This window comes from Genypterus blacodes, unplaced genomic scaffold (assembly GCF_046128005.1).
Source record: "Genypterus blacodes isolate CSIRO-AG114 ecotype Tasmania unplaced genomic scaffold, CSIRO-AGI_Gbla_v1 ptg000076l_1, whole genome shotgun sequence".
NCBI lineage: Eukaryota > Metazoa > Chordata > Actinopteri > Ophidiiformes > Ophidiidae > Genypterus > Genypterus blacodes.
The window spans coordinates 5,150,081-5,169,999 of record NW_027466885.1 but is presented as its reverse complement, the minus strand read 5'-3'; the positions used below and the strand labels follow the sequence as shown (position 1 = coordinate 5,169,999).

The window sequence follows — 19,919 nt, the reverse complement described above, 5'->3', positions numbered from 1 at the left end:
CCACAACGTCAACAATGTTTGGGTAAGTGAAGCCAAATTTATTTCTATAGCCCAATATCAGATACAATGTCAAGGGGCTTTACAGGCCCACAACAGACGGTTCCCCCACCCAGCCCAGAGCTCTCCAGGGAGACAAGGAAAAACTCCCCAAAACCTTAATGTGTAAGGAAAAGGGAGAAACTTTGGGAGAGGCAATTCAAAGAGAGACTCCCTCTCCATGAATGGCCAGGTGTGTAATAGGAACAGCAAGAGGCAGAGAGAGAGAGAGATAGGGAGAGAGAGGGAGAGAGAGAGAATCATGTCCACAAAGTCCTGATCCAGTCCAGTCAGTTGGTCCTGCCGGTCATGTCGGCCCCGCTGCACCCGCTGTACCTGCAGTGGGACGGGAATAGAGAATGAGGGAAGAACCACCAACACTGCTGCTGCCAAATGCTGATTCTGTATATGTGTGTGTGTGTGTGGATACTGGACTGATGTTCTGAAGGCGAGCGTGGGTTTGCTTCTCAGGGGTAAGAGTGAAATATTCAGACGCCAGAGTTTGTAGATCTGCGTGTAGACTGCTGTACTTTAAAAACAAAAGCTTCTGTGTGTCTTGATGTGTGTGTTACCTGTACCTGTACCTGTACCTGTACCTGATGCATCCGCGTGTGTGTGTTGTGCTGTGTTTACCTTCAGTGTGCTGCGTCCCGTTACGTTTGCGCCAACGCTCAAGTCTTTCATGTGAATGCCGATGTTGTCACTGTAGGCCTATTACTGTTATAATAATTACTATTGATAATGGATATTATTGTAATATACTATATATCTAGTTTGCGTACGGTCCAAACTTACCGTCCTGCACTATTAAAAGCGTGAAAGAAAAGCACCAGCAGCAGAAGCAGCGTGCCGGCCAGAAAGGCGTACGTGTTCATAAGCATGTTCTGTAACAGGCCGTCACTCACCGACCTCAGCGGCGATCTGACGTTTGCCAATTCTACCCAAAACAATACCTGCATTCCGATGACCATCATGGTGAAAATGAGCAAAAACAGATTCATCTGGCAGTCGACGGCCTGATGACGCTCTTCCATTGTACAGTCACATTGTGAAGACATGTCAATGGCGATGTGTTGGATTTGTTCTTTACCTGTGGCAGCACCTTCATCATCATCATCATCATCATCATGATCACCTTCGCACGCCCTCGACTCCTCCGCGCTGGATTCACATTCCCGTTCTTTAAACATTATCATCGACATGTTTATTCAGTTCCAGTTCTCTTTACTGTTGCCGTCTTCTTTGCTTCATTTATAGTTTTAGGCGACGATGTCATCACATTAGAAGCGCCGACGTTGACATGTCAGTGATGACCCTGACACGGGTTGTAACAAATCTTCGAAGGAGATGATGTCAACACACAAGCAGGTGAATATAAGAGTTGGATTAGACTCATTAACCCTTTCCTGGAAAACAATTGAAGTAAAAATACATTTCTTGGGGGATGAGTCTTTACGTTTCTCTCTAATTTACACTTAACTCTTGAAAGGAAGCTTACATCACATGAGGTACACGTTTACCAGTTTTATTCATTTCTTTACAAATAAATATTGTCACACCTGACATGAGGTGTGAAGGAGTTCGTAGAACCCGGGATCAAGTCTGGCTCCAGAACCAAACAGGATTAGCCTCTGATCGTCCCAGGAGCTAATCTGGTTCTAGTCTTGTGTGATGTGGTCCCAAGGTGAAATGAGAACAGGATCTTGTCAGGTGGAGAATGTTTACCTCCTCATCGCAGTAAGATTTGCAGCCCTGATCAAAGCCCTTCACCATGTCAGTAAATTCGCCTGTGCATCGTTTTCCTATGCTTTCCCAACGGCTCTCAGCGGCGCTTCTTCTCTTATTGCCAGAACTTTCCAACGAGACATCAGTACAGTGTTTTCCATAACTTTCAAGAAGGCGATCAGTGTGACTTCTCCCAGGACTTTCAGGTGTAGCATCATGCCAACTTCTCCCAGAACTTTCGATCAGGCTATCAATGCTTCTCTTTCCAGGGCTTTCAAACCGGCTAGCAGTTTGTGTTCTTCGTCTAGACGAAGCGTCACTCCGATTTTTCCTATAACTTTTAGACGCAGTATCAGTCCGGCTTTTCCCATAACTTTCAAACATGCTATCAATGCTTCTTTTTCCAGGACTTTCAAAGCTAATGCTAGTGTTGGGTCTTCTTCTCGAACTCTCAGGCACATCGTCACTCCGGCTCTTCCAAGAAGATGGAGCATCAAGTTGACTTTTCCCAGAACTTCCAGGCGCATCATCAATCTGGCTTTTCCTATAACTTTGGAAAGCAGCATCCGTCCGACTTCCTAAATGTTCAGGCGCAGCGTCGGTCCGGCTGTTCTCTAAACTTTCAAACACACCATCATTCCAGCTTTCTCTATCTTCATCATGTCGTTGTGGTTCATCCTGCACAGCATGCTGACTCACGCTCTCTGGCCATTCTGCTCTGGATGTTTCTTTTTGTTGCTTGCAGTCACACTGATCAAAAGTGTCAGATTGTACGCGTTCTGACCGCTGGCCAGACTGAGGCGCTTTCATCCAGATAAACCAGATTAAAACAAACACAATGACAACGATTGCGGCAAGACAGACATACAGGACGACATGGAGCCATGCATTCTCCTGTTCCAGCTGTTTGTAGGTTCGCTCCTGATCTTGAGCGTTCACTTGACGTCGGAGTCTTTCCACCTCCTCCCCGTCTTTGCTGCGGAGTTTCTGCAGCATGCATCGCGAGTTCAGCTCTTCCTTTTGCTCTGCTAGAAGAACGGCCGTCCGCAGACATTCGTGCAACTGCTTTGTGAAATGCTGGTTGTGCAATATCAAGTTATGAAGCGACGAGTTAAAATTCCCAATCTGATATCCAATTTCCTTTGTGTACGTTTTGCACAGATGATTGCTTAACTTCAGCTGCTGATTGTTTAGCTTCAGCTGCTGATTGTTTAACTTGAGCTGTGGGACTTTGGCATTTTGCACAAAAGGAAAAGTGAATCCCAAGACTATCACACCAAAAACAACCACAAGAACAAACACCCAGGGGAGGAATTCATAATAATCTGTGCTTTGTTGTTTTGGCTCAACTACCACATGTTCACTTTGCCCCTCACCTGTGTCAGCAACAGCACTTTCAACCGGCTCCTCATCGCTCAATAACTCAGTCTGTTGGCAGACTGAAGACTCCTCGGGGTTAACCGCCTGTATTTCCTCCAAACAAACATCATCCATTGTGGTTTAGATCAATCAAACAATGAGCTGCTATATTCGTCTCCCCCTCTTTTATAAAATGTCCGATCACATCATCACACCACAAGATGTCAGTGAGTGAATCGGCAGCGTGGTGGAATGTGATGATGTCACACGCGGCGGCACATGCTGTGTTGTCTCTGTGACGTCATCGTGTATCTCGGGCCTCGTTTAACGCGGGCCTCGTTTAACTCTTCGTGCCTTTGTGACCTTTGGCTGCACGTGTTTGACATCTGTTACAACTAAGAGACGAACCTAAGCTTGTCCATATTTGTACAAAAATAAAAGAATCACACAATAACAAATAGAACAATGGCAGGCTGTGAATATTCCTTAATGGAAAACAAAATGGAGTGAGCGGTTAGCATGTAGGGATGAATCTGTAAGAGCCAGTGTAGAATTGAAGTGAGTAAGTAGTCAAGTAAAATGTAAACTTTTGCTAACTAGACAAGACTGTGTGAAGAATTCAGGCACTCATTGTGAAGACAGATCAGAGTCTTCTTATACAAACTTAACAGTTATGATAGAAGGTGATGATGTCACAGTGATAACACAGCAACAGCAACTTCGCCACTGACGTCATAGAGAATCTATTTAACAGAGCAAGGGCGATAGAGCAAAGGTAATATTGGAAGTGCAGGCATTCATTCAACCAATATGTATAAGGCTTTGATTTTAATTACATTGCTCATTTTCGCTGTGATGCTTATATCAATTCAGCGACAAAAGCCAGAAATCAACCCGCTGGAGTTAACTGATGAGGAGTACAAAAGGTACGCAGAGGAAATGGAAACGCAGATGAAGCACCTGAACGCGTCGCTCCACAATTTGAAGTCGGATAAGCGTAAAATCACACAACAGTTGAATGAGTGCGTGAAAGCGAACGGTCTGCACGTTGAGGAGCAGGAAATCAAATGCAAGGAAGAGGAGGAGAAGATCAAAAAGCTCCAAGATCAATTGTTAAGTCAAGAGCAAATGTCCAAACAGCTACAGCTACACAAGGAAGAAATCCAACAGCTGAAGTTAAACAATGAAAAGCTGAAAGAAATCAAATATCTGATTGAACAAGTGCAAGTGCCCGCTTTCAATCACGAAAAAGACGAGGAAATGAAAAGCCTCAGACATCTAATCACATTTCAGCAGAACCTATGCATGTTTTTTGGTTTTATAATTATCCTGTTAATTGTCATGTTATACCTGTCCATGCGTCAGGATGGAATAGATTAGCTCCAGTCCTTTTATTACATCCGAAAAGCACAAACGTCTCTGTTGAGGCCAACTATGAGGTCACTAAGCTGACGACCCAGCTGATTATTTCCAAATGTCAAAAAATCTAAATGGGCCATTTAATTATTAATAAGGGTATATATAGATATATATAGGGTTGAAAACGTCCCCCAAGTGTGTGTGTGTGTGTGTGTGTGTGTGCGCGGCAACTCAGTATCTTGACTTTTCAGGTCACCGCCATGAGGACGATCAGCAGAAAGGAGGCTGAGCAGGTCACAGGTAAAATATTGTTATATAATAATATATGTTTCCTATTAAACTACCATCATATTGCAGCATAATATGTTTCTTTATATTGTTTACATTTATTGTATATAAAATATGAAATAAAAAAGGATTTGTTGACATGGGTAACTTTGGTATAATTTCTGCTAATTTTCAGTCTTCTCTCTTTAAGCTGTCTAACACACACACGCATACACACACACATAGAACACTGACGAACTGAGTAACTTACTAGTCAAAGCTGTATGGATACTTCAGGTACTCGTTGTGAAGACAGGTCAGAGTCTAATGAGCGCAATTCTCTCACAAACTCCAAATCTATGAAGGCGGGTTATGATGTCACCATGACACAGCATTGTCCATCACAGCGTGTGACATCATCCCATCACCACTGACATCAAAGAGGATCTATAAGAGAGAGAGAGACAAAAAAGAAGATAGCAATTTATTGATCTTAACCTTTATGGAAGGAATTGTTCCTGAGGAAAGACAGGGAGAAAACACAGAGGAGCCTCCAGTTTCTGATACAAGACCTGCTGGGAAATGCAAAAAAGTTTGTCTGGGTCTTACCGCCTTAGTATTCATTATATTGGGTGTTCTCCTGGTGACGTATTTACCTTTTGAGCCAGAAAATCCAGAAATCATCCCGGAGTTCCTTTCTGGCGATGAACAGTGCAGAAAGTACACAGAGAAAATGCAACATGAGATGGAGCAGCTTCGTGCGTTGCTTCAGACCTTGACGTTGGAAAACCAGAACGCCACCGGGGGGCTGAAAAGTTGCGTGCGGGAGTCCAGTCTCCAGGCGGAGGAGATCCAGAACCTCCGACATCAAATACAATCTAAGGTGCAAACGGACACGCAGGAGCTACAAACGGAGGAAATCCAAGAGCTGAAGTTATACAATGAGGTCATGACGGAAATCAAAAATCTGGTTGAAGAAGTGCAAAGGGTCACTGCAGACAGGGACAAAGAGGAGGAGGAGTCCACAAAGCGCATCGGCGTGTCCTTAATGCCTGACATGTGGGCCTTCGTGGGTTTCACACTTTTCGTGATAGTTATTGGGTTTCTTCTCAACATGTCGCAGGAAGTGGAAGAGTATTAGCACGAGTTGTTTGATTTACCAGCCCATAAGAACAAAAAGCTCATTTTCGGAGACAATAATGAGCGCAACAGGTGGAGAGTTTGCGCAGAGAGTCAAGATTGCAATTTGGCTGACACGGGGCAGAGCATCACAACAAAGGCAGGTGAAAATGAAATATGTGGAGTACAGATACAGATAGATATGGATTGTGAGCATTTTGCACTCACACCTTCACGTGTTTTGTTTTTTATGCTAATAGGTTGATGAGTAACATGGTTGACAGCTATCAACCTGGAAGACGACCCGAGCAAGAACAAGTCCTCCCACAGCTTTATAGACTGGCACAGGAGACTCCACTCCAATGTCTAAATAAAGTCCAACGTGTTTATATTTTGTTTTATTTCATTTCAGCTGGTAGACAAACAGGAGTTAGCTGAACCCCAAACACGTAGAAAACATTATTTTTAAGCACCTATATACTCACAAAAAGTGTGAGTTTATGGCTGTTTATTCCTTTTACATGTAAAGCAGTGGGATGATAAAGCATTTGAACATGAAACAGTCATTACATTACACATTCAATTCAATTACAGAGGGAACATTGTTACTAATAGGGGAGAGAAGAACCGCAGAGCAGCACTCCGGCCACAAGGGAGCAGCACCGACAACCCGAAGGCGAGAGAGGACAAACACGTCCAAACTAGTTGATTTATTCCTTTTTGCTCAGGCTGTGTGAGACGTTCACGTTCCAACGCATAGTAACTGATTCATGTGTGGGGGGGAGTTAGACTCTGTCCCCGGTTTGAGGTGTTCAGGTCAGACACATTTCTACCATGGGAGACGCTGTGCTCGGTCTCTGCTCGGTCCTTGTCCTCTTCCAGTGTTCGCAGGGAACAGGCAAGTTTACACGACGCCGTCACAACACACAGTGACTCTTGTCTGTAAGCGGGTTCAAGCGAGGTGATGTACGTGAATGCAGCGACTGCAGTCACAGCCGCATTCTTCTCGTAATGACGAAAAATCGATACTTTCATTGATATATTTGTAACCTTTAGCAACAGTATGTGTTAAACGACACTTCGTTGCCCAACACTCCCCAATCTTTCATTTCCAAACAGTTTGTTTATTTTAAGAGAATAATTTCACGTTTAAATGTACATTGAACTTCTCTTATCTGTTATCCATCTGTACTGACACTATGCCCAGGTCTCGATTTCTGTTCTCTTTTATTACTTCCATCAGAATTTGAACCAATGACATCATCACACTAACAGCATTAAGGTCATCTGATGAAATGGTCCTGTCATCAAATCTGGTTGAGATTTGCCAACGCTACTTTGTTTTCATTTACACCTCAATCACATCGTTTCTTTTTTCTTTTTTCTTCACCTCTCTGTATAAAACAATTAACAAAATGTCCAGTAATCACATGCTTTTTGTTATCTCAGATGCTTTTTTCAGTTAACTCAGATTCCCTTATTTTAAGTTAAGAAAAGTCACATCAAAAAATCACATTGTCATTGTAATATATCATATACATGTTGTTGTTCCTCAGGGAGCTCAGGTCCTGTGGCGACTCTACAGACGGGTGCTGTGCGAGGTCATTACAGGACAGTGCGGGGCACAGAGGAGCTGGTGGAGGAGTACCTGAGCATCCCGTTTGCCCGGCCGCCTCTGGGACCCCTACGCTTCGCTCCCCCCCAGACAGCCGAGGCCTGGGAGGGAGTGAGAGACGCCACCAAAATGCCCAAAATGTGAGTCTTCACAGCGTCCCGTTGATTCTAACCAGTTTGTGCTTAGGTATGTGGCCTGTGGCTGTCATGAGGTACTAATACAACACAGCTGACAGTTAAGTATTTGATGTGTGAGGTAAAACATTGCTCTCAGTGATCAGTCACTCTCTCCCTGTCTGTGAAAGGTGTCCGCAGGATACGGCGTTTAGTGAGGCGGCGTTTCAAACCTTCCCTGTTACGTTCCCATCAGTGGAAATGTCTGAGGATTGTCTTTACCTCAATGTGTACAGACCCTCTGACACCCAGCCGGAGGAGAAGCTACCGGTGAGTGGGTAGGGCAGCGTTTGCGGATCGAAACATGACGCTTGCTACCCCCAAAAAAATATCGAAAAATGTAGGAAACTGACTGAAAACAGGCCGAGTGCTGTGTGTGTGTGTGTCTGTCTGTCTGTGTGTGTGTGATCCAGGTGATGGTGTGGATTCACGGAGGACGACTGACTGCAGGTGGAGCCTTCCAGTATGATGGTTCCCCCCTGGCAGCCTATCAGCACGTGGTTGTTGTTGTCATTCAGTATCGTCTCAGTATTCTGGGATTCCTAAGGTAGGAGTCACATTTAGTTTTACTACTTTAATAGCTTTAAGGTGATTTCCATTGTGGTACTTTTGCTTAAGAAGTATTTGGATGTTCTGTGGTTAAATCTTCCACTTGGTAATCCATTCATTCATCTGCTTATTGTCATAACCTGTGGGGAATTTCAAGACTTGCGCAATGACTCATGCAGTAGATGTAGTTCTTGCAGTTTGCCAGCAGAGGCCAGCAGAGATCAGTGAGTACTGTTTCATTTTGTTTTGTAAGTACTGGAGATGAACACTGTCCTGGAAACTGGGGCCTGCTGGACCAGGTAGCCAGTCTGCAGTGGGTTCGTGACAACATCCAGGCCTTCAACGGAGACCCGAAGTCGGTCACCGTCTTTGGACAATCAGCCGGTGCACTCAGCATCTCCGTGCTGGTGAGTTACGACGTTATGTCGGGTTCCTGTCATACCCGAACCTTTGTAATGACTTCATTCAATCCTGCACAGGTTCTGTCCCCATTGGCTGAGGGTTTGTTCCACAGAGGGATCGCCATGAGTGGAGTCGTACCGCTGGAAGCTCATTACACCAGTGACCCTATGGCTAAGGCCCTGGTACCAACACACACTCACCCAAATCACCACCGCCGCTTCTGTTCTCCTCTCAGCCGCTATCATATTCAGGTTTCCCTCTTACAGATGATCGCTAATCTGACCCAGTGTTACCACAGCAACAACGAGAAACTAGTCCAGTGTGTGAAGGACAAGTCAGAGGAGGAGATTCTAAACGCCATTAAGAAGGTAAGAAGTTAAATCCACCAGGCTTTCTATGAGTTTCATCAGTGGATAAATCAACGTAATTGACTTTATTTCTTCGGTGTGTTTCAGTTTAACGTGTTTCTGGTTCCTGCCATCGACGGCGTGTTCCTGAAAGCTCGACCCGAGGAGCTCCTTAAGAAGCACCAAGTCCACAAGGTCCCTATGATCTTTGGAATGACCAATCATGAGTTTGGGTGGCTTCTTCCCCGGGTGTGTTGCTTTATACACACACACATATACTGCATGCCTGTGTACATGTGTGTGTGAATACGCTAACCTGTCCTTTTACCATCAGCTCTTTTGCCCCCCAGGATGGCAGGACGGTCTGGAGGAACAGGCAGTGATATCAGTTCTGGATCAGTTCTTTCCCTACCATGTAAGAGACCCGACGTGATTCACTTTAATAAGAACCTTGACTCACAATGCTGTCATCAATCATTTATCGTCAAAATCGCCAAACAACAAACAGGAAAATCAGTGTTACATACATATAATCCATAAAATCAGCAAATAAATATGTGTCCTTCCTTGTGTCCTCTCCTCTGGTTGCCAGGGCACAGGTGTGAATGAACAGATTTTGAACGAGTACCTCGGACAGAACGCCTCTCCGGAGGATGTACGGGACGCCTTCACAGAGATCCTAGGCGACTTGGCCCTGGTGCTTCCTATCCTGAAAGCCGCCGCGTACCACAGAGGTGCAAACCCAGAAATGAAAAACGCATGGGTGTCCAGAGGCTCGAGGACTTTCAGAGATTGTTACTTGTTGCTTGTTTTCTCGTCGCTCCTCGCAGATGCGGGCGCCACCGTGTACGTGTACGAGTTCCAGCATTCGCCAGCGATGCACCACGGGTTGCGGCCCAGCTTTGTGAAAGCAGATCACCTGGATGACATGTTATCTGTGCTCGGCACCGCCTTCGCTACCGGCCATACGACAATCACAGGTACTGGGGAAGAAGACGATTGGTTTTTAGAGCTTTTCATAAACATAATCCATGTCGGTCGTCTTTGGGGCGTTGCTATAACAATGTCTCCTTAAGGACCCGTGACGCCAGAAGAGGAGGAGCTGAGTAAAGCAGCCATGGCATACATAGGGAACTTTGCACGCACGGGGTGAGAGTCATTTGATTCCTTTCCTGTCTTCTCCCTCTTGTGGGGGTTCTCATGTACTTCCGGAATGTTCAAGCATTTCAGTCTGATGTGTTTGCTTTCCTCACACTAGTTCACCAAACGGGTCCGGATTGGTGCGCTGGCCTCCTTACGACCAGAGCGAGAACTACTTGGAGCTGAACCCACAGCCCGCCGCGGGTCAGAGACTGAAACGGAACAGGGCCCGCTTCCTCGACCGCGTCCTCGTATCCCAGACCAAATCAGAGCTGTGATCAAACACAGGCCGAGCTGAGGCATCGGCACACACGTTTTACGAGGGGTGTTTGTGGCGCTCCAACTGGCAGTGTTGATGGTTGTCCTGGCAGGCTTTGGCGCAGATGTGTCCCTCCCTGTTCGGGGGTTCGTCTCGATGTTTGCAGCGACAACTCATCTGGAGAGACAGAGACAAAGACACGACATAAGAGATTTGGAATGATTTCTGCTTTTATTCTGTTAAATTCTCACTGGTGACACCTAAATAAACCTTAATATACACAAGAGCGACAAAGAATCCTGGAATTGGGTTTGGATCTGGTGACAGTAGATGATTTCCACTCATCTTATAAGGGTTCAGTTCATGACTTCCACTCCAAACATGGGTTACCTGAGATCTAAGGATGCGTAGTTCCTTTTCAGCTTTTCTAAACTTATTCTCCAGCTCCAGATGTTTGCCTTTAAGCTTCTCCCGGTCTCGTCGCTCTGTCATGAAGTCCTCCTTAAAAACATCAGCCTGTTGTTGGAGCAAAACAAGAAATGCGATATGAGGAAAACTGTAAGAATTTCCGGGATTGACTAAGAAATAGTGACAAACAAAGGATGGATGTTGTGTTTGATGGTAGACAAAGCTCACCTGGTGTTTCCAGACTGATTCATGTGTGTCTCCACCCTCGCTGGGCGGCTGAGCGACCTGAAGCGCCTCCTCCAAGGCCTGGATGAGCACATAGAAGGAAGCACAAACTTAACATCTGCCTGGTCGTCGGTGTGAGAGGTATGTGGTTTGGTTTTAGTTTGTAATAATCCAGCACAGTTTCATCACTCACCATGTTCAGTCTCTTGATCTCCTCCTGCTGGTGCTGCCCTCTCCTGGTCAGAGTGCTGTTCTGCGCCGTGAGCCTCTTCGCTTCACACTCTGCTTTCCATAACTCGGAGGTGACATCACTGTTTCCCCTCTGTGAGAAACAATTCCTCATCAATACACTAAACTCAAGAGTAGATATTAGCTCATCTATGACACATTCAAACCCTTCAACACCCCAATGCTGTATTCATCATTTCAGCTTTGATTGGCTTCAATTTCACATTTTTATTCAATCCAAGGTGATTGTCCCTCTCTTTTTCAGGTCAACCATGATTGAAAATTCCTTAACCTTTGCTAAAAAATGTCTTACCTTCTCTCTGTAATACTGCACCATGGTGTTGTACTCTTTGGCCCATCGCTCGTTGATGGAGAGGAGCTGAGTAAGAACAGAAGGAACATATTAGAATCACTCCACTGCTCAGGTCGCAGTGCCGTGTTGTGTCATGGCGGTTTTGAAGTCAACTCACCTCTTTCCTCTGTGCCTCCAAGATGACGATCTGAGCTTTCTTCGAGCTGCCGGACACGGCTGACTAAAGCAAAGACAGAAAGAGGAACCAGTTAAATGTGTGTCTCTTTTTTTATTATTCACCGCCATATATGACCACTGACTTCCCTTTACACATCATTGGAATTTTTTGACTTGAAGCCTTTCTGGTAAGACAAAAAAGCCTGGGGGTTGTTTACTTGTGTGTTTGGGAATTAGATGGTGTCAGAGAGGCGTAAAAGGAAAAGGAAATTTCTTTCTGGCGTAACTGCAAAAACTACAGGAGTAAACCGACCTGCTTGTTTCCCAACAGACTGTCAGGAAGACGGGCGGCAGCTGCAGGAAGCGTTTCTCTGGGGGAACTTTCCGGCTCCTCTTCCTCGCACCTGAATAATGATGAAGAGGATGAGGAAATGAGGTCAGAACTGATTGTCAATTTTCCACCGATAGAACATCTAAACTGATTTCAGACCATAACTATCTTTCCCGGTCACTCTTTGTTTACGTTGATGGGAGTGTGTTGTAAATAGCGAGGATGTGACTCACCACTGTGTGTGTGGCAGTGAGGGATACAGTCTGGGGGTCGACTTCTTGTCCTTCTGCGTTCCCACAGTGGCGTGGGATTTCTGCACGCTGGCCGTTTCCTTCATCTCTTCGCGTCGAGACTGAAAAATTAAGGAAGAGGACAAAACCAATGAGGCGACAGAAAAGGTCAAATAATTAAAAATACTCTAGCTGATGTCTTGTCTTATACGTCTTATATCAATCGTGTATTTCTCCCTTATTTGACCCAGTTTGACTAAATTCTAAGTTCTATTTTCACCGCCTGATCCTGTACGTTTGCAGCTGTCCCACAGCTACTTGATGGTAAAGCATCCAGGCCCTAAACAGACACATGACCGGGCCGAAAATACACCACCGGGGCTCTCGAATGTCAAAACATTTGTTATCAGTGTCCCTGATTAGTGCAGCTGAAAGTGCTTAAGATGTAATCGCAAAAACAAAAACGTGATCATTTAAGAGACAACAGCGGAAACAACAGAGAACTGGCAGATTGAGGTAAAATGTTCGTAAACACGAATTGGGGCGGAATATGCGAAGCTATAACTGAACAAAGATGAGGCGTAATGAAAAGGTGATGATTGGAATATTGAGCCTGAAAGCAGTGAACAAGGATGGTGACCCCTCAGAGCAGCGGTTTGATGGATAGGTCTGAGCCTGAACCATAAGGAAGCTAACAAAGTTTTGCGCTATAAAATAAGTTGTTTAAATCCTGAACGTCCAGCACATTTTCTTTTTTTAAATTCAGTATCTTAGTATCTCTAACCAAAGTCCCTCTGAGCCGGATCAGTGACCCACCCTACTTGACCCCCTTTTTTAGACCTTTCCCTCTTCCCAAACTTGGAAAGAGGCTTTGAGCTTAACCCTCTCAGTGGCCTTAAGTCAACTGTGAAGGATCGAGTTAGAATTCTGCTAAACTGTGTCAAAATAGAAGGAGATAATGTTGAAATAAAACTGCAACACCTCTGAGCAAATCGCCTCTACGCTCGGCTAAGAACTTATCAATCGCACCCTTTTTTAAACCCCTTATTAAACATAAACAAAAGGCACATTACAGATAAAGACAATCAATCTCAATCCAATGTAGTAAAAGAGCACTCACCATGTTGCTTGACATGTGTGGTGTCCACCTGCGTCTGCGTCTCTGCATCAGCCCCGGCTGGTTATTATAGAGAGGACATCCCGTGTGGCGAAACCGGCCAATCAGCTGCTGGGATTCCCTTTAGTGAGCCTTTGCCCGCTCATCCGAGGAAAGGAAAGTACAACCAGTTGATTCACACCTCAACCAGTAATAATCCAGTTGTGATGGTATTGATGGGTGACTAAGAGGAAGAGCTATGAGAGCGACACTGTAAAAGATGACGCGCAAAAGAAGAAAGGTTTCATTCCACAGCTTAACAATGTTTGATTCAGAATTAGCTGCACTTATGTCACAGAAATACTTCTATATATTTAAAACACAACCCCCATATAGGAATATGATCATAATTATTACATTTACTGACATTTATAGAATATTATTTATCATATATTAGCCATTATATTTTAATATTTATAATTTAATCATGAGTTCATTCAGTTAATACAGGTTTTCAATCATGTTCCATAAATCAACTGAACTCTTAACTTTTTTTAAAATGTGATCCTTGAGGCGAGTCATTTTTTACAGTGGGCTGTGTGTAATTTCACAGCAGTGTTTTAACCTCAGAGTCACACGCGACGCGGCAAGAAGCCGGAAAGCCTTTCTGAAGCCACTCTAATGTCAGCCCCAAAGCTCCGAAAATCAAACCTGAAATAGTTTCATTATGGGAAAACCACACATCTTACACAATCTAAAGCTCTTACACTGTGTTCTCAGAGGTGTTGACTCAGAGCGCCTTCAGGGAACACATACACACACACACATGGGAAATTACCCTGCCGCTGCTCCTCCTCCTCATCTACTTACTGAGACTCGTGCGGGGGACTCGGCTGCACACTCTCATCTGATTGGCTGCAGAATCCACTGCCTGGGCTTCTTATTTTTACTTTTATCATTCCATATTTTCACACATGCAGCTGTTAAGATCTGACAACCTGGACTGTTCATTATTGAGCGTTTTTCGGACCAAGTCAGTGTTGTGCATACATCCAAAGTCCGAGTCAACTCTGAGTGGTTCAAAATGAGGCCCGCGATACAGAACAGGGCCAGATCCTGGGCTGGTGGTCTTCATCTGCCCTTTTTCAAAATTGAGCCTAAAACTAAAATAGGAACATGTACGTTTATCATGCGATCACTTAAGAAGTATTCAGGCGACGTCAGAGATCCTATATTGTCTGCTCCGCTCCACTCAGCAGGACTGTGTTCGTAGAAATCCAACATTCACAAGAAATAAAATCAATGTGTTAAATGACTTTCAAAACGTTGTCATGCGATGGATTATTATGAAAGCAGATTAAACAGTATGTGTGAAGATGAACTTGTCTTATCATGTCAGGCCTCTGAGAAAGTCAAAGCCATTCTAATCTTTATCATAATTCCCTTAAATATACTTAAAGGTCTCTTAAACCTTGTATTTCCAGTCTCATGTACCTGTATTAGTTCTTATTCGTAGCGTCATGTCAGGATCTATTACTATGGTTACAGTTTTACTCACTCCCTCCTACTGCTACTTTACTTAATAGGCCACATCCTTATTTGGTCTTTGTTTATGTTGAAAAGTGGGATAAAGTGATATTATTAGTTTGTGTGATGTCAATCTGAGGCAGCATTAGTAACTGAAACTCCACTTGTGCGTTTACCGTATTTGACTGACAGGCCTGCCCCCGGCTGTGGTTTGACCGAGGGGCCCCTCTCGGTGGCCGCGTGTGACACCCGCACAGGGTTTGAAGCTCACGCGTCTCTTCCCAGCACCGAGTGCAGCCGCCTGCTGGTTTACGGTACGTGACGTAAGACAGCAACTCAGCAGAAAGGAAAGAGGAGGCGCCCCCGGCTGTGCTTTACGACCTTCCTCCTTCCTTCACACACTCTCGTTTAACTCAACCGCTGAACTTCCCACCTGTGGTTCAGCAACACACTTTTGTAACACACATCTGTAGTCAGTGAGCTCCTTCTCATGGAGTTGCCCCAAACTCTGTGATCTATTTAAAAAGAGTATTTTATAAGATCTAACCACGAAGAAGCATTGTGTAAAAAATCAGTGTTTCTCAAAGTGGAACCTAACATGGACAGCACCTACAATAGTCAACGCAAAACCACTGAATAGAAAAGGGCAGCGTCTCTGTTTCCCCCCCTCCCCACACACACACACACGCACACGCACACGCACACACACACAGAGCCTTTCCATTTCCCACACACCCACACTCAAAATTGGGGCTGTAAGTTTTGGTTTTGTTTTGTGTTTTCGTGGGCGAAAGTTGTGTCATCACCAAACCAAAGTGGCAGCCGCACACACACACACACACACACACACACACAGACTTTCTAATAATGTATTCTATGTATTGTCAAAAATCAAATCATCCTTTATAAGAATATGAGAGCATTTGTCATCTCTGATGTGGGTAGATTATATTTTGTTACATATTTAAGCAGCAGTGTGTCAGATTGGTGACACTTTACAGGTCAGGTCTGTAGGTGGCGCTAAGGAGACACGCTCAATTTGTAGATTCTTGGCAGGATGGAAAGAGGGTTTAAGGAAATTGTAATAAAGTAGTTAAGTGTTGGAACTGTGTGTGTGTGTGTGTGTGTGTGTGTGTGTGTGTGTGTGTGTGCTATATATGTGTTTGATATAAGTGTGTGTGTGTGTGCTATATATGTGTTTGATATAAGTGTGTGTGTGTGTATGTAACAGCAACTGAACCAAATGTTCTGCTTGGAGACAAATAAAGTGAATCAGATATTTTATATAAACTTACATTTTATTTACAAATGTTACAAAATCTCAACCCGGTCAAAGGTCACACAGTCAGTTGCATGTAATTGGATAGCAGCACTATTTTAGCCTACAGCACACACACACACACACACACACACACACACACACACACACACACACACACACACACACACACACATACACACACACATATATACAAACACATGCACACTCAGACAACCGTAATTGTGATTAAAAGACGCATATAAAGTCACACTGTTAACGTGTGAATGTGCAATTTCAAATAAAACTAATGGTTGCTCTAATGGTTTGTATGTCGGTGTTTGTGTGAACATGTATGACATCATCAGTGTGGACTCCTTCACCAGCAGGAGCCGCACGGTTTCTGTGGATCTGAGCCGCACGCCTCGATCTTTGAGCTGCAAAGAGAAAAACAACAAGAGGTTAACAGTAACCTGATATAAGTAAGCACTCCTGACACCACACACACACCCACACACACCCACACACACACATACAGTGTTATACTTACTCTGTGACTTCCTTGCAAAAGTATTTAATCCCTTTATCCAGCTCTTTCTGTAGGTCTTTTAAAGATGGATTACTGCAATTTGCCCTAAAAAGAAGAAACACACCACATGTAAATACAACTGCTGAACATAAAATCAATCACAGGCATTCCGGAAAGCTAAAGGAACGGGTCGGTGTGTGAAGAGACGCTCTTACACAGGCGATGTGTCGTCGGTGACCAGGACGACGTTCAGGGTTCTCATCTTGGTGGAGTTGAATCTCTTCACTTCAATGCTGCCGAAGATGCTGTGAGGAGAAAACATCACAACTCAGAAAAGACCGTGTGACAACAGAGCAACACAGGCTGGTAAAGAAGCGCCCACACACACACACACGGGCATAGAACACACGTTTTCAAATTATAGGTCTGACAGGTTAGGAGAGTTTCAAGCTACAGTAACCATTAAGGACAAAGGTTAAGTAGTGGGTTTGTGTGACATAATCAAAGAGTCAAACAGGACGTGCTTGTTTTGTTTGTGTTATTAAGAGGTCATGAAGCTGTCATCGGGCGGGGGCAGGGGTGGAGTTTACCTGGCGGGGTGGAACGGCGTGGTGATGGATCCGTTTAGCATCGCGGTGACGTCACCACAGGCAGCGTCTGCAAACTGCACACAGGAAGAAGTTAGATGTGGTAGATATGAGAAGTTATTGTGATCTGTTGCATCTATTCTAGAACAATGTGTATTCTGTGTTTCCTGTGTTTAACATCATGTAAGCATATGTTTGAGGTCAGTTAGAGGTTTTCTTCAGCTGCTGTGCGTTCCTGAATGCCACCAGAGTTGAAGGGAAAGTGCAAAGCCTCCCGTGAGTGTGTGTGTGTGTGTGTGTGTGTGTGTGTGTGTGTGTGTGTGGGTCGCCGCTCGCTCAGGAGAAGGCTAAGCAATGTGGCTCCATGGAGACCAAGCACAAAGCCCTATTGATGAGAGCCCAGAGCGAGCAAAAACCTCTCCTTTCTCCTCTTCATCACAACACACAAACTCACGTGCTTATAGGCAAACATCTGCATCGCTTCCTGAGCCTCTCCTGGGTGTTATGTTAAACACACATATCGACACACTCACCCCAGCTGAGATTCTGTTCCAGAATGAGCGGACGGGGTTGTGCTCACACTGTGTCCATCCCGGGCACCCAGTAGTGAATGTTTCTGAGATCACACACACACACACACACAGAAGTTGTCAGTGCATTTTGCTGTATTTCATAAACGCAGTGAGTCAGATGAGCTTTGTGGAGGTCGCGTCTCACCTGTGCTGCCCTCCTTCCCGCACCAGGTGAGCCCGTCCAGCACCGACCCCAGCAGCGTGTCCTCCAGCGTGACGAAACAATCCTTCTTGGCAGTGAAGTCATGGACCACATCCTTGGTTTTGCTCCAGAACATCATCTAACCACAGAAAGTTAGTATCACAACATGAGTCTTACATTCTCAAGAGGCGGTCAGATGTGCAACATGATGATGATGATGATGATGGACATTTACTCTGTTGCAGGAGGGTTTGAAGGGCGTGGCGGCTATCAGAGGGTCGTAGGCTCCCATGGGAACTTCACATGGATCCTTCCCTACATAGGCCTTTTCAAAGGCAGTCCATGCTGTTTCGCAGTCGAGCCTGATAAAGGAATAGAAGAGTTCAGAGGGAAAATGAGGATCAAGAGCTTCCACACATCCGATACCTCCGTGTTTCCTGCAGAGGGCGCTCACAGTAGGATCAGAGTTTATTGTCAGTTATCCTTATATTCATATTTAAACATGTTGGTGTCTGTACTGCTCCTAAGAATGCCAGCTGAGGAGCAGCAGTACAGGGAAGAATGATCAAGGAGGATTGACTGATAAGTTCTGAGCCTGATACAGAACTCCACAAACAAGGGTTCAGTCATTTCATGTAAAAGATTATATGAGATGATATGTTTCAGGGAAGTCCAAAGCCTGTAAACTGTAGGAGACAGATAAGATATACTGCTTTATTGCGTGTTATTAGCTGGCTCTGATCCAGGACTGCAGCTTTGATTGAGTTCTGCCCTCTATCAACTCGGGCTCAGAATGAATCACCCCAGTATAATTGTCATTAATACACAAAAAGTAATAAGGTAATAAGCTTCAAGTCACCAAGAACAAACGGTAGCTCAGATCAGTTTCTTGCCGTCCACCTGCAGTATTAAACAAGTCTATCCATCATGCAGATAATTGGTTTAATAATTTGAGGTCAAATTTGATACATTTTGTATTTCTGACCAAACGAATTGCAGTGCGGGTAAACAATGAATTTTTCTTTCATTTGTTTTTGTTTTGTTTTATACTTATACTTACACTGCAACAGGTGTGTGCAAAGTTACTTCAAACTCCCCTTTAAGAAGTAAATGTTCTTTTGAGGGGGAAACACTCACTGTTTGTCTTTGCTCGTGAACTCCTCGCATCTCCTAACGAACGTCGTCTTGAAGTCCGTTTTGTCCTGGAGTGAAACTGCCACAGCTACAACGACGATAATAAATATGAGAACCGCGACACCGGCGCCGACGAGCAAGCAGCGGCTCCTCCGCCTCTTCTTCGACCCGCTGCGCTCGCGTTGCTCCATTTTTAATAGAGAATAAAGTTGGCAGAGACAGTTAAAGTTAAAGTTATGGTTTAACTGGCTGCGCTGTCACTGCAGAGCACGCGCCCCCAAGACCCTCACGTTTATCTGGTGTTGTCGTGCGCGCGCTCCCCACGCTTGCTGCCACTGGTCGAAGACTCGCGCGTCTCTCGTCCAATCAGCGTGCAGCTCTATTATGACCGCGGTGCCCAAACTGTGGGCCCTGGGCCATCTAAGAAGCTTCTGCGGTGGCCTATGTTATCATTGATTACAAATCAGAAGCCTCCCAACTAATGTCAGAAATTATCTAATCCAACATGTGAGATTGTTCAATAAAAGAAACCCTCTCCGAGCGCTGAGCACCTCCAGAATACGACTGCCGTAGGCCATGCTTGTTTCATTATCATTCACACACCGTAATTCCAGTTTTGCCAGATTGTGCCACACCTCTGTCTGCCAGTCAACAAGTTTCAAGCCACTCTGATGTGGAACTTCAAAATGAAAGCCCCATAAACTCACAGACGTTCCTTGGGCTGGATACAGCCAAATTATGAAAGCTACAGAAAGTTTCCATTTCTGCAACATGATTCCACATCCAGTATAAGAGAAGTAAAACAACCCAGAACCTTGGTAAAAGAAAGAAAA

At 44.7% G+C, this 19,919-nt stretch overlaps 3 protein-coding genes and 1 long non-coding RNA gene across 6 annotated transcripts; 2 read left to right on the top strand and 2 right to left on the bottom strand.

The window, feature by feature from the left end:
• The first annotated feature begins 6,540 nt into the window (after positions 1–6,540).
• On the top strand, positions 6,541–10,369 carry LOC143006937 (cocaine esterase-like). 2 transcript variants are annotated; one of them, XM_076158301.1, is made up of 13 exons: positions 6,541–6,763; positions 7,422–7,620; positions 7,785–7,923; positions 8,067–8,200; positions 8,456–8,609; positions 8,682–8,786; positions 8,871–8,972; positions 9,060–9,200; positions 9,286–9,366; positions 9,544–9,685; positions 9,782–9,931; positions 10,028–10,100; positions 10,210–10,369. In XM_076158301.1, the coding sequence occupies exons 1-13, from the start codon at positions 6,700–6,702 to the stop codon at positions 10,367–10,369; spliced, it is 1,644 nt and encodes a 547-aa protein (XP_076014416.1). In that variant the 5' UTR covers positions 6,541–6,699. The 2 variants fall into 2 exon arrangements, with proteins under 2 accessions (XP_076014416.1, XP_076014417.1); XM_076158302.1 differs by having other exon boundaries at positions 6,541–6,767; positions 7,426–7,620.
• On the bottom strand, positions 9,414–14,325 carry LOC143006938 (uncharacterized). Its single transcript, XM_076158303.1, has 10 exons — positions 14,208–14,325; positions 13,362–13,608; positions 12,245–12,363; positions 11,994–12,084; positions 11,682–11,744; positions 11,525–11,590; positions 11,177–11,305; positions 10,987–11,064; positions 10,741–10,866; positions 9,414–10,527 (listed from the first exon to the last, which is right to left on the bottom strand). Exons 2-10 carry the CDS (start codon positions 13,407–13,409, stop codon positions 10,408–10,410), a joined length of 840 nt encoding a protein of 279 aa, XP_076014418.1. The 5' UTR covers positions 13,410–13,608; positions 14,208–14,325; the 3' UTR covers positions 9,414–10,407.
• Positions 14,326–16,143: 1,818 nt separating this feature from the next.
• Positions 16,144–19,412, bottom strand: LOC143006730 (ADP-ribosyl cyclase/cyclic ADP-ribose hydrolase 1-like). Of its 2 annotated transcripts, none has more exons than XM_076157978.1 (8): positions 19,090–19,412; positions 18,188–18,314; positions 17,956–18,091; positions 17,772–17,854; positions 17,242–17,315; positions 16,867–16,956; positions 16,673–16,756; positions 16,144–16,559 (listed from the first exon to the last, which is right to left on the bottom strand). In XM_076157978.1, exons 1-8 carry the CDS (start codon positions 19,275–19,277, stop codon positions 16,502–16,504), a joined length of 840 nt encoding a protein of 279 aa, XP_076014093.1. In that variant the 5' UTR covers positions 19,278–19,412; the 3' UTR covers positions 16,144–16,501. The 2 variants fall into 2 exon arrangements, with proteins under 2 accessions (XP_076014093.1, XP_076014094.1); XM_076157979.1 differs by having other exon boundaries at positions 19,096–19,412.
• Positions 16,521–17,285, top strand: LOC143006733 (uncharacterized). Its single transcript, XR_012964334.1, has 3 exons — positions 16,521–16,604; positions 16,816–17,017; positions 17,198–17,285. It is a non-coding gene; the product is annotated as an uncharacterized LOC143006733 (long non-coding RNA).
• Positions 19,413–19,919: the final 507 nt, after the last annotated feature.

Bases quoted from the DNA above. Each gene is read 5' to 3' on its own strand.
- LOC143006938 (XM_076158303.1), bottom strand. From the start codon at position 13,409: ATGCAGAGACGCAGACGCAGGTGGACACCACACATGTCAAGCAACATG. The intron at 11,306-11,524 runs GTAAGACATTTT...TGTTTCTCACAG, and splicing joins TGCAGTATTACAGAGAGAAG to AGGGGAAACAGTGATGTCAC. The intron at 11,065-11,176 runs GTGAGTGATGAA...GTGCTCATCCAG, and splicing joins AGATCAAGAGACTGAACATG to GCCTTGGAGGAGGCGCTTCA.
- LOC143006730 (XM_076157978.1), bottom strand. From the start codon at position 19,277: ATGGAGCAACGCGAGCGCAGCGGGTCGAAGAAGAGGCGGAGGAGCCGC. The intron at 18,092-18,187 runs GTAAATGTCCAT...TTCTGTGGTTAG, and splicing joins TCAAACCCTCCTGCAACAGA to ATGATGTTCTGGAGCAAAAC. The intron at 16,757-16,866 runs GTAAGAGCGTCT...TCTTCTTTTTAG, and splicing joins ACCGACGACACATCGCCTGT to GGCAAATTGCAGTAATCCAT.
- LOC143006937 (XM_076158301.1), top strand. From the start codon at position 6,700: ATGGGAGACGCTGTGCTCGGTCTCTGCTCGGTCCTTGTCCTCTTCCAG. The intron at 6,764-7,421 runs GCAAGTTTACAC...GTTGTTCCTCAG, and splicing joins CCAGTGTTCGCAGGGAACAG to GGAGCTCAGGTCCTGTGGCG. The intron at 10,101-10,209 runs GTGAGAGTCATT...TCCTCACACTAG, and splicing joins GGGAACTTTGCACGCACGGG to TTCACCAAACGGGTCCGGAT.